The 19797-nt window shown below is 37.4% G+C and overlaps 3 protein-coding genes across 4 annotated transcripts; all 3 read left to right on the top strand.

Moving 5' to 3' along the window:
• The first annotated feature begins 3534 nt into the window (after positions 1-3534).
• Positions 3535-7017, top strand: LOC140892430 (uncharacterized). Its single transcript, XM_073301309.1, has 6 exons — positions 3535-4207; positions 4424-4556; positions 4708-4811; positions 5151-5295; positions 5393-5543; positions 5845-7017. The coding sequence occupies exons 1-5, from the start codon at positions 4167-4169 to the stop codon at positions 5525-5527; spliced, it is 558 nt and encodes a 185-aa protein (XP_073157410.1). The 5' UTR covers positions 3535-4166; the 3' UTR covers positions 5528-5543; positions 5845-7017.
• Positions 7018-7479: 462 nt separating this feature from the next.
• LOC140883680 (protein ROLLING AND ERECT LEAF 2-like) lies at positions 7480-12032 on the top strand. 2 transcript variants are annotated; one of them, XM_073290251.1, is made up of 5 exons: positions 7480-7761; positions 8132-9171; positions 9386-9561; positions 10557-10780; positions 11019-12032. In XM_073290251.1, exons 2-5 carry the CDS (start codon positions 8142-8144, stop codon positions 11818-11820), a joined length of 2232 nt encoding a protein of 743 aa, XP_073146352.1. In that variant the 5' UTR covers positions 7480-7761; positions 8132-8141; the 3' UTR covers positions 11821-12032. The 2 variants fall into 2 exon arrangements, with proteins under 2 accessions (XP_073146352.1, XP_073146343.1); XM_073290242.1 differs by lacking the exon at positions 7480-7761 and adding an exon at positions 7857-7956.
• An 803-nt stretch (positions 12033-12835) lies between these two features.
• On the top strand, positions 12836-18543 carry LOC140880243 (heat shock 70 kDa protein 15-like). Its single transcript, XM_073284531.1, has 10 exons — positions 12836-12992; positions 13519-14737; positions 15187-15414; positions 15528-15623; positions 16254-16445; positions 16847-17041; positions 17109-17255; positions 17352-17501; positions 17576-17706; positions 18073-18543. The coding sequence occupies exons 2-10, from the start codon at positions 13568-13570 to the stop codon at positions 18293-18295; spliced, it is 2532 nt and encodes an 843-aa protein (XP_073140632.1). The 5' UTR covers positions 12836-12992; positions 13519-13567; the 3' UTR covers positions 18296-18543.
• The last annotated feature ends 1254 nt before the right edge of the window (positions 18544-19797 follow it).

Below are 19797 nucleotides of genomic sequence, written 5' to 3'. Positions count from 1 at the left end.
TGTGGCTCAGTTGGAGAATTTTTTGCGGCAACAGACAGAGACAAATTAGTTTTTAGAAAGCCGCATAAGTCTTTTGGATGAACAGATTGCGCTTATTAGAGAACCAATTTTGGATATCTGCCAATTGAGTGAAGTAACTGAGCCAGAGCATGAAGAAGTAGCAGTCGGCACTTCCAAAGCTGCACCATTAAAGCGTTGGATAAATTCCCTTAAATTTTCCTGATCATGTTGCTTCATCACAAATAAACTCAAGTAGTTCTTTTGGTATTTCTTGCTACTAGCAAACTGATGCATAAAGGCCACGCAAAAATCCTCGAAAGACCTTATGGACCCGGGCTTTAACATGTTAAACCATTATTGGGCGGACTTTACCAGCGTGCTCAAGAATACTCGACACTTTATACCATCGGAGTATTGGTGCAATAGGGCGGCGTTATCGAACCTTCCCATATGCTCCTCCGGGTCTGTACTTCCATCATACTCTCCCACGCTTGGCTTTCTGAAACTAGCTAGAAGTTCTTCCTCCAAAACTGCAAGGGAAAATGGACTTTTTTTCCTAAGAGCTGAACCCTTGCTCCCAAGTTGTTGTCTCAACATCCTTATCTCTTTCCACATTTTCTCTTTCTCTTGGTCATTCATGCTTGGAGGGGGTAGGGTTCCCCCTACCTGACTTCGCTGAGCCATTTCATCCTTTCTTGGCACTTGCACTTGCTCTTGTTCTTGCTCCTGCTCTTTCTCTTGCTCTCGTTCTTGCTCCTGCTCACGACCTTGACCTTGCGAGACTTCCTGATTCTTCTTCAAGGCCTCTCCCACAACCTTAGTAATAAATTGGCCCAACTCTTCCAAGGTCATACTTCCCACCGTATTCCTAGGCGGAGGCTCCTCCTGCATCGGCCCTAGGCGAGATAAGGTGGTGTGAGCTCTTCTACTCCCTCTCCTTCCAACCATCTCTACGTCTCAACTCAAAGTTTCCCACAGACGGCGCCAATTGATACTCACTAAAATTTGATGTTCCGGATCCCACTCAAGCCCAAAGCCTCGAGTCTAGAGATGAACCTGAAATCAAGAAAATAATGTTAGAAGGGGCCGGGAGGGTATCCCGGCATAGCCCCTCCGACGCTCAAGTCAGAGACGTGAACGAATAAGAAAAAGAGGAGTTTAGGCGCCCCTCAAAATGAAAGTGAATTGAATTAAATGGAAGGAGCAAACCCGTATTTATAGGAGGCAAAGTAGGGGACCACGAACACTTTGTAGGGGACCATGAGCGTGTAGCTCACGCGCCTCTCTCTTAGAGCTCGCCCTCCAAAGACAACTCAAAGCACAAAACCAAGCTTGTCCAGCCTAGGGGTCGCCCGCCTTAGGGGGCACCCACCCTGAGGCTCGCCCACCCTAGGCGAGCCTCTCCTCCGCTGCCTTCATATACTCTTTCACACCTCCCTTTCAAATTGCCATAAGCTTTCGACTTACCTTAGAGACCTCACGTCTAAGGTCCAACTGGACGGGGCTATCCTTCATCCCTTAGGAGCCAACATACATCTTCTTCCATAATCCCCTGACGAGCCAGCCCTACCTCTAAACATGAGACTCAGACCTTAGTCTTTGGTTATGTGCCTTCATTGGGTCTAAGCACTTGATGGGCCTACTCATAGGGTATCAGCATGTTTGATATATGACCTCGTATCTAAATTTATTAAATAAAGAACATCATTGTAAATTGAAAAAAAAAAAAATCAAAAACAGAACAAAACTCCACTATTCAAACTAGTATTTTTTCTAAAAAATATTTTTAAAGTTATTTATAAAAAAACCCTCAAATATGTACACGTAATCACCAATTCGTGTCTCGTGACGACAAAATAATAACTATCTTGATGACGTGTTTATAAAATAAAATATCATCTATAATAAAAATAAGTAAATACTCATATTGTTCTAAAATGAAAAAATAAATTCTTACTTGTATAAATACTATAGCTAATTACTAAAATTTTGCAAAAACATTTTTGATAGTTTAAAATTTTATAAAGTATTTAAATATTTTATACAATAATTGATATATATATATATATATATATATATATAAAATTATAAAATTGTCTCACAAATTTATATACATGAGAGGGTTAACCCGATACATATCTATAATAAAAAATAATATATCGAACACTTTATACTTGAGAGAAAGATCCATTTAATATATATATGCAATCAAAATCAATACTTTTGACATAAAAATTAATATTCTTTATGACTGATGTCTAGTTGAAAATTCATCTAATTAAATTGATACTTGACATAACCTCGTGCAAGATTTTATGTAAAAAATAAAATAAAAATACATATGTCGATAACTTACAGTCTAATTAATATCAAGATCATAAATCTAGAACGAGATATCGAGACGGACAATATTTATGGAAAAAAAAACAAGCTCAAACATTTTTTGTAGACCTGGCCAAGGGCCGGGTTGGACCTGGACCTGGACCGGAACCGGCCCGTGGTCAACGGGTCCAACCCGAAACCGGCGGTCCGGCCCCGTTTTCCCTTTGGAAAATCGCCGACCCGGCGGGTTGGCCGGTTCAACCCGACGGGTCCGACCCTCCGGGTTCGCCAGGTTGACCCAGCGGATTTATCTTTTTAAAATAATATTTTAATTTTATTTTAAATAATATATATTTGATATTCATACATGGGTGAGATTTGAACCCAAAACCAAATGATTTTGGGTCTTCATTCTTGCCACTAGGCCAAGTGTTAATTTGTTAATATTTTGTGATTGAATATAATTAAATGTAATAATATTTTTTATACAAGATGTTTAAAGTTTAAATGTAATATATTTTTTATTGAAATAAATAGAGTTTTTAATTGAGATAAATAGAGTTTTTAATATAAGATGTTGAAATATAATATATATTTTTATTGAATAAATATAATAAATTTTTTATTGATATATATAATTTTTAATATAAGTTGTGAAAAGTTGAAATGCAATATATTTTTTATTTAATAAAGATATATATATTTTTTATTAAACTAGATAGAGTTTTTAATATACAATGTTGAAAGTTGAAATGCTATATATTTTTTATTAAATAAATGTAATATTATAAGATGTTAAAAATTAAAATATAATATATTTTTATTTAATATATGTATTATCTTTTTATTGAGATAATGAAATATTTGATAGAATTTTTAAAGTTTAATTTTACAAGTTTTTTTATTATTATTATTTTTTAAAAAACAAGGATCAAACCGAACCTGGACCGGCAGTTCCGGGACCCGGACCGGAATCGGCCACGGGCGGACCGGTTAAGGGTCGGCCTATTGCCGACCCGGACCCAGCGGGTCAGACCCGGACCCTCGGCCAGGTCTAATTTTTTGTTTGTTTTTTTTTTTGTTTTTTTTTTTATATAAATATTTTGGGCATACAAGCTGAGGATTGTTTGCCTACATTTATGCGGACTATAAACACCGAACACGGTACAAGACGAAACACGGAACATGGGAATGATAACGGATTCGTTGTCGTGTAGTTTATCCCAGCCTGTCATCTCTCGGCTTCAGCCGCTTTGAATCATTCGTCATCTTCACTTCTTCCAAAGTTCTTTAATGGCGGGCTGAATTTCCAGCAAAAGACTTCTTCCAAATTCCCTCTTGGACTTTTCCATAATTAAGAATCCTTCCCTCTTTCTGTTTCCTAATTAAATGCAGTTCTTGTTCTTGTTCTTCTTCCAGTTCTTTAATAAATGGATGCTCATTTAATTGAAACCGTGTTCTAATTTTAATCTCCCTTTCGAGAATCCTTACCTGGATTTCCGTTTTGTTTATTTATTTCCTCTCCAAATGCAGCTCATAATGGGGATTTGAGTACCCTTTACATTTATTTACTAAGATAAGATAAGATAAAGAGGGCTCGTAATCTTTATCCAAAAGTTTTACCTTGGCTTCGTTTCCTCAGTGAAATGCAGCTGGTTTATTCAAATCGTTATTTTCTTTCCAATCCATAATCCTGAATCTGGATCTTCTTTCTTTGTATTTCTTTATCGAAATCATCTTCTTTCCTTAACTGTAATATCCGACAGTGATTTACAGTCAAAGTTTGAAACTTTTCTTGGACAAATCCAAATATCCGACACAACACCCCCTTACACAGCAGAAAAATGTTTGAGGGGCTGTTAAAAAGCAAGTTCTACACCAAAAGGTAGGATTAATCATATTTCATAAGCGATGCCCGTTCGGAAATTCAGTAGAATGTGCCAAATTTGTGTGTTCTGGCCGAAATTTATGGTCTAAAAAATATTAAATTTTGATGAAAAAAACAAAATGGAAGCGAAACTCCCTGTTTGTTTTGGTAGGTGATCGTTCCATTTTTTATGGTTTAATTTGTTGTTTATTTTTGTGGGATTTCTTGAAATAGCAAGTCGGACATTAAACTGATAAGGGCTCGAATTGATATGATACTGAAGAAGAGGAATTCAATGCTGAGTTATATGAGGAAGGATGTTGCTGATCTTCTGAAAAATGGATTAGACAGCAACGCCTATGAGAGAGTGAGTTCATTTCGATTTCTAAAGATTTTGTAGTATTTCCTGTCATCAAATTCATTGAATTTTTCTTCATTTCAGTATAATTTTTCAAGAATTTTATCCAATTCATCTGATAGTAGAAGATTTTCTGAACATCTTATTCATGTCAAAACAGGTAGATGGACTTCTTGCCGAGCTGAACCGTTCTAGTTGCTATGAATTCATCGAGCAATCTTCGTTGCATGTACGGAATCATCTCGCCGTCATGAATAAGCAGAGGTACAATGAACATACTTTCCATGTCTAAGTACCTAAGATGCGTGGAGTATCGATAAATTACATCTACCACAAAGGCTTTTATTAGGGATGTTAGATGTAGAATTGCCACCACACAAAAAACTTTATAGTTTCAGTTCAGATTGTATGAAATTTGGTTTCCTTAAACAACCTGCTGGGATACGACCAGTGCACGTTATATCATCTATGGCTGTATTTTAAAAACAACCCTTCTCTTGCTGCCACAATCTAGGTGGAAGATGATCATAAAGTCCTTGTTTTTGTGTCCGAAGATAAGTAAATCTTATTTCATATGCACCAAATGTGTCTTATTCATCACAGAGAATGTCCCGAAGAGTGCAAAGAAGCTGTGTCTTCTTTGATGTTTGCTGCAGCAAGATTTGCTGATCTACCAGAGTTGCGAGATCTTAGGACATTGTTTCTGGAAAATTACGGTGATTCCATGAGTTCTTATGCCAATAAAGAGGTAACTGTTGTGAAGCACAATAATATGCCAGTTTGTAATTGATTTAACAATCTTGTTTTTTCTTGTGACGAACTGTGTTATGTCATATTTTATGTAGTTTGTAGAGAAGTTGAAGTCAGGTGGCTGCAGTCCTTCAAAAGGCATGAAGCTTCAATTGTTGCAAGATATAGCTTTGGAGTATGGCTTGCAGTGGAATTCAAAAGATTTGAAAAACAAGAAAGCTGCGCGATGAACCCGCGACCAAAAAGGTATGAGTGTTTACAATCGCATTACTCTCTCGATCTTTTCATAATCATATCAAAAAACGAAACGCTAATGTTTGAAGTTCTTTTTTAACAGAGTAAATGAAATTACTTGGTCTGGTTTATTAATGCCAAGTTCTTTTAAAAAAATTGTTTATAATATTTTTCTGGTGACGAGTATATTTAGATGTCAAAAGAGGAGAATGACAAATCAAAACCTGGGTCTATTCTGGGTGGTCATAGCCAATTAGCCATTCTCCCAAGAAAAAGTTGCTTTTGTTCTAAGCTTGAACCTTTTTGTATGCAGAGTTTTGGTGCGAAAAGAATGGACGATAAACACAGCTTACAAGATGAGAACACAAACAATTCGGTTGAAAAAACAGGCCCTAGTGGCCCAGAACATGAACGTAAGAACCCGAGAGAAGTTGATGTTCCTAAAAGGAGAAATGGCCACTCAAATTACGGACACGAGGAAGCCAAGAAGATCGAAGACAAAGTTTCGCTGCAAAGGGAAGATACTGTATATCCTAGAGACAGCAACGTTCCTCTAATGCTGAAGAAGTCGAATGAAGGTCATCCTGTTAGGGACATTCAAGTGGATACAGAAGCAAGAAGCAAGAAAGCAAATGGATCAGAGTCTGTAAAAAGAGTAGTTTTGAAGGTAGAGGAACATGAAAACACAGATCTTAAGTGTACTTCTGTTCCTGACCATATCAAACATGAAGTTAGCCAAAAGAACTTCCATTTGTCGGAGTACACATACTCCACGAGTGATGAGCAAAAAGACGACGACCGGACTGGTTTGGTTGGACAGGCTAAGCTAGTTCCGAAATCAGTTAGGACGAGACATGTGAAGCCTCCAACGATACATGAAAAAACTGGCAACGCAGCAGGTAAAAGAGACCATTTGAAGGAAAACAAAGATAATGTAGGAGAAGGTCGAAGAATCTTGAAGTTCTTAGACGAGGGTTGTAACAAGTACAACCAAGACGACGAGAAGACGATGGACAAGCTACTTTTGCACTACAGCAAGAAAAAGGGACCTCAAGACACTAGCAAACTGATCTCAAATCTTTCTCCAGCAGATACCAGCGATGCCACAAAGAGAAGCAGAGACGGTCCAAACCGAACCACATCTCTTCCTTGTGAAACATTGTTGCGTCCAGCCGAAACACCAAAGGTTCATACTCGAGCATCCTCCTTCGAACCTGAAATTTTAAAAGCAAAGGATCATGCTCAGGGGCATGTGCATCCGAAGCTGCCGGAATACGATGATTTTGTGGCTAGACTTGCATTTCTTAGAGGAAGCATCGATTAATACATGGTTTCTATTTGCTTTCTTTGAAGTTTTACATGTTTCCCTATGTTTTCTAATTGAAAACTCATACGTCATTCTTTCATTTTGTTTAGCATGTGTCAGTGTTAGGCCATTAATTTTGACACATTTTTATTAGCGAAGCCTAGTTTTCACCATGTTTCATACTCGGGATCAACACCAATATTCTTTTGTTAATCAATTATACTTGTTTAGTTGTTTATTAAAGCTTAGCTTAATTAATTAATCAATTTATTTTATGGATGACCAATCGAATGGAAATCAATGCAACATTGAAGATTATAAGTTATGATTTTGGTGGAGCAGTAGCTAATTTTTTTTTATAAAAAATTTCTGGCCGTTGGTTTTAGGAGTACAAACTTTATGTTTTTTAGTTCAAAGCTGAACAACTAACCAGACAAGGACAGTTATATGTAATATGCATATATAATTATATATATATATTTAAAAAAAAATTGTTTTCAAACAGCATTTAAAATCCTTGATTCAAAGCATAATTTTACTAAAATTTCTTCGAATCCATGAATTTAACATCCAAATGCAGTTTTAATTCAAAATTTCCATCGATTATTCACTCAAAGATATAACGAGGTTGAATGATTAACCATAATAATTGGATGTTGGCAAGTAGGTTAACATTTTGCCATTGAAGGGAATTACACTTTATTTATTTCTCTTTCTGAGAAAGGGGAATTACACTTTAGACTACGTAGGATTACGATACGCTTTTTCACTCGGAAGTTTCACTGCTGCAAAATTCCGCCACCGCTCTTTGTCGGCGGCAGGAAGCGGCACAGCGGCGTCTGGAATTCAGATGCATTTGGTGCTAATCGATTAACTGCGAAGGTCACAGCAAATCTAAGCCGAGAAGTTTCTTGATTTTTCTAGGTAATCACGAATCTTCCACTCTGTTCTTCACCGTATCTGACTACTTTTTCAACAAGTGATGATATGGAGGACCCAGGTTCTTCTTTTTCTACTTTACGCTGGTAAAACGACACCGTTATCGAGCATCGGAATCGATACTCTGCTTCATCTAGACTTCTCGTTATTCCCACTATCACATTAATAAGGAATGCAGTAGTAAGTTCATTTAGACGAGCGGAAACCTCGCGCAGTTTGGAGCAAACTGCAAAAGATATATACTTTTGAAAATATAATTACCGCAAATTCTGGAATTCTTTGTTTGGTGGTTGCCCGTGTACGAGTTTTTTTTTTTTTTTTTGCATACTGATTGTGTATGAGTATTTGTTAACAGTGCCTGTAATATGGGCTGCACTCAATCAAAGATCGAGAATGAGGAGACGGTGAACAGATGCAAGGAGAGAAGGCAATTCATGGAGCGGGCTGTCATGGCTCGAAACAAGTTCGCGGCTGCTCATACGGCTCACGCCATGTCTCTGAAGAACACCGGGGCTGCTCTCAGCGACTTTGCACAGGGAGAAGTTGTATATCCTTCGTCAGCTGCTGATGCCACGATCGCTGCCGCTTTATCCAATGGCGGAGTTACTCTTCCTCCTCCTCTACTACCAGATGAAAACTTCCCTCCACCACCCCCTCCCCTTCCCTCGTCTTTCAACAACTCATCTCCCCTCCAACGGGCGTCCACAATGCCTGAGTTTTCCATACCTATACCTGAAAACAAACATTCGAACCCAGTTATTGAGGAGGAAAGCGAGGAGGATGCCGAATTAGAGAGTAGTTATAACCTGAAGCATAGGAGTAGTAAGAATACTGGTGGTGTTGGGATTGAAAGTGCAATTTTACCCGATGAGTCTGTTGAGGAGGAGAGGATGCGTCCACCGCAAGGTCTTCGAGGGCAGCAAAATCCACCACCTCCGATGCCGGAGATTAAGGGTATGTCTTCGTGGGATTACTTCTTCTCAATGGAGAATGTCCCGGGACCCATGTTGGCGGAGGTGGAGGAAAATCGGGTTGACAGTGTGGAGATGGAAAGGAGGGTACTTGAAGAAAGGGCTAGAAAAATGGAAGCTGAAGAGACACCTAGGAGAAGCCAAAAAGCTGAGGCAGCTGAGGTCTTGGAAAGGGCTAGTGAGCTTCCACCTCAGCCTCCTCCTCCGGAAGCAGCAATTGAGGCGGCAAACGTTGTAAAGAGAGCGAAACAGGGGGTTCAAGCCGAAGGGAAAAAGAAAAGCGGGACAAGTAATCTGAATCTGGAGAAAATATTTGTTGATCTTGATGATTGTTTTCTCAAGGCTTCAGAGAGTGCTCATGAAGTTTCCAGGATGCTTGAGGCCACTCGCTTCCATTATCACTCGAATTTTGCTGATAAAAGAGGTATGAGCTATATAGTGATAATAATTTCTTTTTTATGTGGTTGAGAGTCTTGGAACCACAACTAAGTATGATCATATGGTCGCATTGATTCTGGGAGAAGTGCCTTTGATCGGTAAATATACAGAATAAAACAGTAATATGGGTTTCCATAACGAAGCTACAACTTATTTTTGCTGTTCTTGTAGATAAAAATTTGTTCTTCCTTGATGGGCAGGGCATCTTAATCACTCCGAAAGGGTCTTGCGTGTGATCACATGGAATAGGTCTTTCAGAGGCTTACCCAATGCTGATGATGGTATGGATGATTTTGATTCGGAAGAGAATGAAACTCATGCAACGGTGTTGGACAAGATGCTGGCATGGGAGAAAAAGCTTTATGAAGAAGTGAAGGTGTGGTATTTTTTCAATTCGATTTGCTGATTTTTTTTTGTTGCCTTTAAAGTTTAAAGGTTTTGCTTTCATTAAATTGCATACCATTTGTTCTGTATTCATAGTGGCAGAAATTTTTGTCTGATTTACAACTGTTGCTGTTGTTCAGAGCAACAATTGCCGTGTTCTGAGAGTGTTTGAAACATCATACTTGGGCTGCCATATTCAAACGATTTGAGTTGCACTGTTAATATTATCTATAACTCTCAGTAAAATGATGAGCTTTTGACCTATTATCAAATTTTAAATCAAGATCACGTGTTGTATTCAATAAGTTGTAATGTGGTATGACTATTGGGGATGATGATCGCCCTTGCTCGGTTAGCGGTTGATACGTGATGCTTATGTTGCTATATGGTTTAGAAGATTTAAGTCACATCTTTACCATTATTTGTAGTCTTCGGTGACAATGAAAATATTCGATTCTACTGTTTTATTGATCATCAATGTCTTTTTGGCGTTTTTAAAGGATGCATCTTTCTAATTGTGATCAGCTATAGCTTTTGGTAACACGATAAATGTCCAATCCTATAGTTATGTTGATCCTCAATACCTTGTTGCCGCTTTTGTTGGATGTGCCTTTCTAATTGTCATATGATGACCATTTTCAATGTCAGTGGCATAATGTGGTGACACTGGATTTAAATTATCATCACGACATATTTATTCATGGGTTCATGATTTAAGTTGGGTTCTGGGAGCGTATTTCAGGTCATTGTTAGGTTGGTGGGACTGGGGTTAACACAATTTCTTTTTTCCCTTGTAATTTTGTTCTTGTTTGCTCTACTTCATTTGCATGTATTACTGCCATGGAGTATGTCCCCAGATTAGATTTTAATTTTTTCTTGTAGATATCACTGCAATATTACCTCGTGTCCTGTATCTTATGAATATAAACCTCTTAATAATCAATGAACAACTATTTATGTTTTATTTGTGGTAAATTGACTCAACAGGCAGGCGAGCAGATGAAACTTGAATATCAAAAGAAGGTTGCTTCATTGAATAAGCTGAAGAAACGTGGTTCAAACATGGATGCTTTGGAGAGAATGAAAGCTTCCGTTAGCCTTCTGCATACAAGATACATTGTTGATATGCAATCCATGGACTCCACTGTTTCTGAAATTAACCGTTTACGAGATGAACAACTCTATCCAAAACTTTTCTCCCTTGTTGATGGGTAAGTTCTTCCCCCACTTTGTAATTTATATTATAGTTTAATTCTCCATCTTGAAGTGCCCATATATACTCGGCATTTGGCGAATAGTTCAGGCTTCATAAATATCCTGCTTGATGCAGTTAGGTCATTTTCTTTGTTCCATAAAGGAATGCCTTGCATCACCTTTCACCTTGCATGACTTGACTCATCAGTTTCCTTTCCTACATCCAAGTAATGACAGCAGCTGGATTTGATACAGGATGGCGACAATGTGGGAAATAATGAGAGAACACCATGAGAGCCAATCGAAAATCGTTCAAGCTCTAAGATTACTAGACATATCACATTCCCCGAAAGAAACAACTGACCACCATCACGAGCGCACACGCCAGTTATGTGGTGTCGTACAGGAGTGGCATATGAATTTCAGTGCTCTTATGACTCAGCAAAAAGAATACATCAAAGCCCTCAATGGTTGGTTGAAGCTAAATCTTGTGCCTATAGATACAAGCTTGAAGGAGAAAGTTACATCACCTAGTAGACCTCAAAATCCCCCAATACAGACGCTCCTACACGCCTGGTATGATTTCCTCGAGAAGCTCCCTGACGAGCCAGCAAAATCCACCATTGATAACTTCGCTGCTATAATACAGACTATATGGCAACATCAGAAAGAGGAGTTGGATTTTAGAAACAAATGTGCAGAATCCAGGAAAGATTACATAAAAAAGAGTCGAGATTTTGAGAACTGGTACAACAAGTATGTTCAGAAACGAATGCCCTCAGATGAAACAGATCCAGATTCTGCTTTGGACAAGGATATTATTGCCGAACGGCAGCTGGTAGTGGAAGCAGCAAAAAAGAAAGTAGAAGATGATGAAGAAGTTTACCAGCGGCATTGCATTCATGTGAGAGAGAAGTCTCTTATGAGTTTGAAAGGCCACTTGCCTGTGCTTTTCCGGGCACTCTCGGATTTTGCTCTCGCCTGCGCTGATGTGTACCGTAATTTGAGGTCCATCTCACAAGTGCATAACAGGAGGAGGGGTGATGTCGAGGTCTGAATCCCATGTTCTTTGTGTCTATCGTTTATGTGATTTTCTTTTTCTTGGAGTTCTTTTTTTGTGTCCATGTACCCATTAATGTATTGTGTCTGGAGTTGTGAAATAGCAGCAGGTATTACGACGGAGTTCCCTTTGTTAATTATATACTGAGAAAACAGTGTACACTTTTGCTTGCTCTTCCCTAACAAAAAAAAATTAAAAAAAAAATCCCATTTTCGTCGGTCAAAATTCAAATTGGTCCCCATTGTGCATGAGGAGCTGATTCTGAATTTTTTATTTGTTATAAAAAAATATAAAATCACTTATTTTTAGATATTACAAAATTAAAATGGTTACAAGTTATAAACTGGACATAGGAAAACTTGCAACCGTCCAAACGGGCGGTATCGACTTAACCCCTAGGGTTTTGTACATATCGCTTGCAGGATACTATCTTGCGGGCGACGTGTACCTCATGATTGGTTAAAATTAGTGGGTTCCAGGATGAGAGCTCTCATATTTTGGACAGAGGAACCAACCAGAACACGAATGTTATTTTATTATTTTAAAAATTCATCTTAATTTCTCTGGAATGTAATAATATATTTATTTATTTAACTCTTGCTCATCTTAAACAATACTCTATTACTGTCTTGTCGAGTTTATTACATGTTAGCAGGATATAACATTAAAATCAAGAATCTTCATTCTTCAATATTTATAATATAAAAAACCAATAATCTACAAAACTTAAACGATTTAAAAACTACAATAATTTTCATTCTCTTATATAATTTAAAGATATCCAAATTCCAATATATATTTTGGAAAAATAAAAAAAACAGGTTAAGTTTCATTTTCCTTAAATCTGTTCTGTACCACGAAAGTGTAAGAGTCGGCCCATGGATCTTCATGAGGAATCAAACCCGTTAATTAAAGCCCAAAATTCAAAACTCACTATTAAATTTTTTTGAAAAATAATAAACAAAGAACAAAGAATAATAAAAAAAGGGTACCCAAAAGATTATTCTAGAAGCTGCGATGCATCTCCTGGAGTCGTCTACGAGACGGCGACCATTTCCCCCGTCGTCTTTTTAATTCTGCTTCGTATTCAAAAATGTATTGGGAATTGGAATAAGTCTCACCATATTTGCTCTCCAAAGAGCCCTATTTCTCTCTCGTGCTTTTTTCCGGTAATAATCCGCCGCTTTGTATTCTCCTGCAAGATTGTAGTATATGTATATTTGTTGGAAGAAGATTCTAAGATATCATTTTTCAGTGTCTAGACTAGATCATTACTGAGGTGATTGGTTTTTTGGAATCTCAAACTGTAGTTTAGGTTTTGTTGGATCTATGGTACTCTGCTTCTCTTTATACGTATTTCAGAAAGCGGAAGCTTTGTTGATGTTCGATCATTACATTTTACTTTATTTAACTGAATCACTTTTTGGGGTTTCGTTTCTTCGTTTTTTTTGCTTGCAAATTCATAAAAGATAAATTAGCTCGATGTGATTGTGTGCGAGTTTTTGAAGATATAATGACGTTGAGACGCTGTAGAATTGTTTTTCTCCGAGTGAGTTTTATCAGCTCTTGTTTTTTTGAAATGTTTTGCGGTGTTAATTCATGCATGCTGAAGAAATTGAAACGAGTGCTTCATACTGACTATTGAGTACGATTTATATATGTATGATTATGTTATTTAATTTTTTTATGTTTCAGGTTGTTAATTAGTTTGTGATTGAGTGGCTTTGTGCTGCTATTAGCCAACATGAGCGTGGTTGGTTTCGATTTCGGGAATGAGAACTGTGTAGTTGCTGTTGCAAGGCAGAGAGGTATAGATGTCGTCCTTAATGATGAGTCCAAGCGTGAAACTCCGGCTATTGTATCATTTGGTGAGAAGCAGCGGTTCCTTGGGACAGAAGGGGCTGCCACAAGTTTGACAAATCCCAAAAATACAATATCTCAAGTTAAAAGATTACTGGGCTGCCGATTTTCAGATCCTGAGTTGCAGCGTGATCTGAAATCATTACCCTTTTCAGTGACAGATGGGCCCGATGGTTATCCTCTAATTCAAGCCCAGTATCTGGGAGAAACAAGAACATTTACACCTACTCAGGTTTTGGGAATGGTGTTTTCCAATTTGAAGAGCATTGCTGAAAAGAATTTGAATGCACCAGTTGCAGACTGTTGCATTGGAATACCTGTTTATTTCACTGACCTTCAAAGGAGAGCCGTTTTAGATGCGGCAACAATTGCAGGTTTACACCCACTTCGCCTATTTCATGAGACGACCGCCACAGCTTTAGCTTATGGAATTTACAAGACTGATTTACCTGAAAATGAACCATTGAACGTTGTTTTTGTTGATGTTGGGCATGCTAGTATGCAAGTGTGTGTTGCTGCCTTCAAGAAAGGCCAGCTTCAGATACTGGCACATTCTTTCGATCGGTCTCTTGGTGGTCGCGATTTCGATGAAGTTCTTTTCCAGCATTTTGCTGCCAAATTTAGGGATGAGTATAACATTGATGTCTTCACGAATGACAAGGCTTGCTTAAGACTTCGTGCTGCATGCGAAAAGTTAAAGAAGGTCCTCAGTGCAAATCCTGTGGCACCTCTTAACATTGAGTGCTTGATGGATGAGAAGGATGTCAAAGGTGTCATCAAGAGGGAAGAGTTTGAGCAAATTAGCATTCCAATTTTGGAACAAGTGAAAATCCCATTAGAGAAGGCTCTGGAAGAAGCTGGAGTGCCTGTAGAGAATATTCATTCAGTTGAAGTTGTTGGCTCAGGCTCTCGAGTTCCCGCTGTTATTAAGATCATAACGGATTTCTTTGGTAAGGTGCCCCGGCGCACAATGAATGCGAGTGAATGTGTTGCAAAAGGATGTGCCCTGCAGTGTGCTATGCTCAGTCCCACATTTAAAGTTCGAGAGTTTCAGGTAATGATTCCAATGATGGGGCTATACATATGCTATCTGTGTCTTAATGCACTCATTTGTTAGCTTTTAGTTGATCATCCTTGAGGGTGTTTGCTTGTGCTATAGTTTTGGCTGCATTTAGTTTAAAATTACATTGGAGTGAAAATTAGTGCGAGTTATATTATAGATTATGGATGTACTTGAAGTAGAGGGACTCGATATAACTGAGTGGGCCCTTTTGAGATCAAATGCTTGTTTCCTTGGTAAGTGATTCTTGGGCTTTTCAGGATGTTTATTTTTTTCTTGCAGCTTTTGGCCTGATGATTTTTTAGTGCATTCGGTTTTGTTGACATGTTGGAGTGTTGGTGTATACCCAACATAAATTTTGTGCAAGATATACAGTATACTCAATGATGTATATGGAACTTCTGGCATAACACGACTTGATGTTGTTGACTTCCTTTTTGCAGGTTAATGAGAGTTTCCCTTTCTCCATTGCCTTGTCATGGAGGGGTTGTGCCTCAGATACACAAAATGGAGTGGTGGATAATCAGCAAAGAGCGGTTGTGTTCGCAAGGGGTAATCCTATACCCAGTATGAAGGCTTTGACTTTCTACAGATCTGGCACATTTGACTTGGATGTGCAGTACGCTGATGCCAGTGAACTCTCGGCTCCTGCCAATATTAGCACCTACACGGTAGTTTTGTTGAGTCCATTTACTTGAGCTTATTAGCTTATTCTTTATATAGCATCGCATTTGATTCATATTATCTGCCATCACATTACATTACCCGATGTGTTCGTGTGCAGATTGGACCTTTCCAGTCCACAAAGGGTGTACAGGCGAAATTGAAGGTCAACGTGCATTTAAATCTTCATGGCATTGTAGCTGTTGAGTCAGTAACGGTAAGCTCTCAGGATAAAGCTTTCCTTTATTTGACAAAGCTGCAAGGTCGATCCATGTAATTCATTTGTTTATTGCTATAGCTCCCATTAGCATCCTAAAATGTTAGGACTATTAATTGGAACTTTTAAAAGTAATAAGATATCAGACCTGCTGATTCTACTTTACATTTGTTTCAATATGTTATTACGTACTCAGATTTTATGCACCAAAAGGTGGTTTTAAAATTAGATCTTTTTGTTTCAATACCTTGAATGCCTGAACAGGGAAAAAGTTATCTGTACTTGCTTTTACACAAGTGTGAAAATGTTTAAATGCATAATATCAGCAGTGTATGATTCAGCTGTACTTCACGTGTCATGACAACTTGGAACGGCTAATGTATCAATTATTATGTCAAATACCTGATGAAAGCATGTGATTTATTATAAATGTTTGAATGATAAATCTTGCTTCCAATGCTAGAAAAGGAATTAAGTTCAAAATTTTCAGTTAGTTTTGAACTTTGTTTACACGACATAGTTGGTCAACCGGAAATTTTTTCTGCCAGAGAAATTTGGATATTCTAATATGAACCAACACTTTGGTGTTTTCAATGCATTCTTTGAATTCTAACTGCGGCTTCTTGATAGCTCTTTGAAGAGGAGGAAATAGAAGTTCCTGTGATAAAAGAATCGGCCAGCGAACCAACTAAGATGGAAACTGATGAGGTTCCTGCTGAAACTGAAGTCAATATGCAAGACTCCAAAATTGATGCCCCTGATGCTGAAAATGGTGTGGTGGAATCTGGAGACCAGATATCTCAGATGGAAACTGATTCCAAGGTTAGGTGAAAACAATTTTTGCTCAATTTTGTGAAGTATTCTGTCTTTGATTCCTGGGGGCTTCCTTGTTCATGATTTTCTCTGTCTTCCTAAGTTAGTGGGTCGATTATATTTTTAGGTTTGTTCAAACAATTGACACCCAAATCTCTCGGTCTAGGCAATGTTTGGTTTTCTTCGTGTTTGTTTTTTGGCCCATTTTCGAAAGGGCGTGTTGGCTTCTTTTTTCGGGGAAAAAAAATTATGCTGCCATGCTGCTTCTATGTTGTTTTTCATGGAAAAGAGTCAATGCGTACCAACTTGTGTGCGGTAGAATACGTTCAACGAGTAAGTTTGATAATTAATCCCTTTTTCTCTGCGGTTATGTGAGTTGCCAAAGAAATCTTGTTACTTTGTTTCATTAGGTGGAGGCTCCAAAGAAAAAGGTTAGGAAAACAAATGTTCATGTAACTGAAGTTGTACACGGAGGACTGGCGGCCGTGGATTTTCAGAAGGCTGTGGAGAAGGAATTTGAAATGGCTCTGCAGGATCGAATGATGGAAGAAACTAAAGATAAAAAGAACGCACTCGAATCTTATGTCTATGACATGCGAAACAAGGTATGTACGATTGTGTTGCTCTTGCTTAAACCGTTGCTGTTTGGTACCAATGGTTTTGCCTTTGCAGCTTTATGGCAAGTATTGCGAGTTCGTAACCGATTCCGACAGAGAACAGTTCATCTCCAGATTGCAGGAGGTGGAAGATTGGTTGTATGAAGATGGTGAGGATGAAACGAAAGGTGTCTATATTTCTCAGCTGGAGGAGCTAAAAAAGGTGAGCATCTTGAAATTGAGTAATTCTGTTATGTTATCATGTTTCTAATATGAGTAGTAAGATTTTTATTTATTTATTTTGGAAATAATCTGGCAGCGAGGTGACCCTATAGAAGAGCGCTACAAGGAGCATTCAATGAGGGGACCAGCGGAGGACCAACTTATGCGTTGCATTAAGAATGCCACAGAAGCAGTGGCTTCAAATAATCCCCGATTTGATCACATTGAAAAGGAAGAGAAGCGAAAGGTGTTAGCCTGCTTCCAATACCCGTTTAAGTGTTATCTAATGAATTGTGAGTCATTTTATGCTTCTGCTTTCAGGTTTGGGATGAATGCATGGAAGCAGAGTTTTGGTTGAGTGAGAGAAAACAACAACAAGATTCACTCCCTAAGTATGCAACGCCAGTTCTTTTGTCTGCCGATGTGAGGAGAAAAGCTGAAACTCTTGATAGGTACGGTAAATTTAGTATTTTGTTCTTTTCACTCGTCTGTTTGACCCTCAGCTAAATAAGATTTTGGTTCAAGATTTTTACGATACTGAAATATGAATGAAGCTTGTTGATGGTACAGCCAGCCACTAGGGGGGTTTATCTGATCGAGCTTGAAATGATTTCTACGAACTTAAGAAGACCTGCTTGGCTTGAAAACATTGATATTGAATATTTACCATAAACTATTTAAGCAGGTTTAATTTAAAAAAGATGGCCAACCATTTCAAATCCTTTCCATATGACTAATTGGCTTTGTGTTAATTGCTTTGGTTTGCTTTACTTTTCATGTGTAATCACACTTATGGAACCAACAATTTGTTTCAACAGTTACTGCAGGCGCATAATGACAAAATCGAGGCCCCCAAAGCCAACGCCGCCTGAGGCTCCCTCACCAGCCCCGTCTCAGGGTGGCGAAACGCAGCATCAGGAAGCAGACAATTCTAATTTAAGCCCTGACCATGCCCCTAATGCAAGCGATGAAGTACCATCAACTGCTACGGAACCAATGGAAACAGTTGAGTCCGACATCGCCCCGCCTAATGCTGCATAACACGATGATTAATTCGTGGGGTTACCATTTCATTCCTGCTCATATGGTTCCGTTTTTGTGGCTCGAGTTCCGGTTCTTGGTTAGTTGTGGTAAATGCTGAAATTAAAGAGACATGGTGTTATTATGTCAATATGCTGTAGTCATGTTTTTGACAGTTTTTCTGTCGGAAACAGTATAATTAACTTCTATTGTACCTCGACTACTGAAATATTATTTTCTCCCTTCAATGGAAAAGTGCAATTATATTTACAAGTTTTTTTTTTCTTTCTTTCCAATTAGCCTATAACAGCAGACAATTTTCTTTCACGGATTCTATAAAGTGCATCATGTGAATGCAATGAGGCAAAAGCCACGTTAAATTTATAAATTAGTTACATATAAACAAAAATAAATTTTGATTTGGGATCATAAAATATGTATCAAAGAAAATAAATTAATGTGATTGATGGTTTACTATGGTTGATTTTTATTTTTTTTAACAGATAGCTAAATTGTTATTGCTCTTAATAAATCATTTCAGAAACTTGTGAAATATTCAAGATACAATTAGTTAAACCGATAGGATCTTAAAATTCATGCAAAGCCATGAATGTGGTATTATGATAAACAATTACTAATGATAATTAGATTATGGTGAAGTCCAAATTAGACTATAGATAGATAGATTGATTTATTAATTTTTATGATTAGATCTTCATAAATAATATATCCTCGTAATTTAAGAAATTAAGAAAAGCTTCGACCGGTGTTTTTTTTTTTTTTTTTTAATTTTTTTTTTTAAATTGTGCTTCACAAATTAAAATCCCCGCCTGCGCTAGGGCGAGTCGGCGGCCCGGCGAGGGTTGACATTCACGCATTTTCAATTTAATTATAACTATAATTATTTTAAAAACACAAATAAAAATCTAAGCACCATTTTTTATATTATATTATATTTATAATAAATATTAAATTAAATTAAACATAAAAGGGTTGGTTTTATTTTTTGATGATGAAAAATATTTAAATCTTTAATATGGACGTAAAAAATAAGATCCGAGTTTGGTTCAACTAAAAATTTAAAATTTCAAGCAGATTGTTCTGATTATATTTTAATATCTCGTCAAAGCATGATTTTGGGTTTCGTGATTGTATGATTTTAAATAAATGTATATAAATTCTTGTGAGAACTTTTTAAAAATAATAATTAAAATCTTACTTACTTTGATTCAAATGAAAGTTCAACTTCAAATTCGAGCTAGATTTATAAAATTCAAACTTAATATCTAGCTAAAATGTAGATTTATAAAATTCGAACTTAATATTAGTGATGGCAGATGTTGAAAAATGAAACAAGATAGGATAGAAATACAAATAATAAGAAATCATACAAAATTATGAATCAAGATATGATACAACTCCAAGCAAACTCAAACTCTTTAGCTCTCTATATATAATAAAACAAGCCTGATCACGCATTCCAGCTTAATTCTTCATTTTAAATAAACAAACTCCAATTCTTC

This window comes from Henckelia pumila, chromosome 1, assembly GCF_033568475.1.
Source record: "Henckelia pumila isolate YLH828 chromosome 1, ASM3356847v2, whole genome shotgun sequence".
NCBI classification, from domain to species: Eukaryota; Viridiplantae; Streptophyta; class Magnoliopsida; order Lamiales; family Gesneriaceae; genus Henckelia; species Henckelia pumila.
This window is presented reverse-complemented; position numbering and strand designations above follow the sequence as displayed.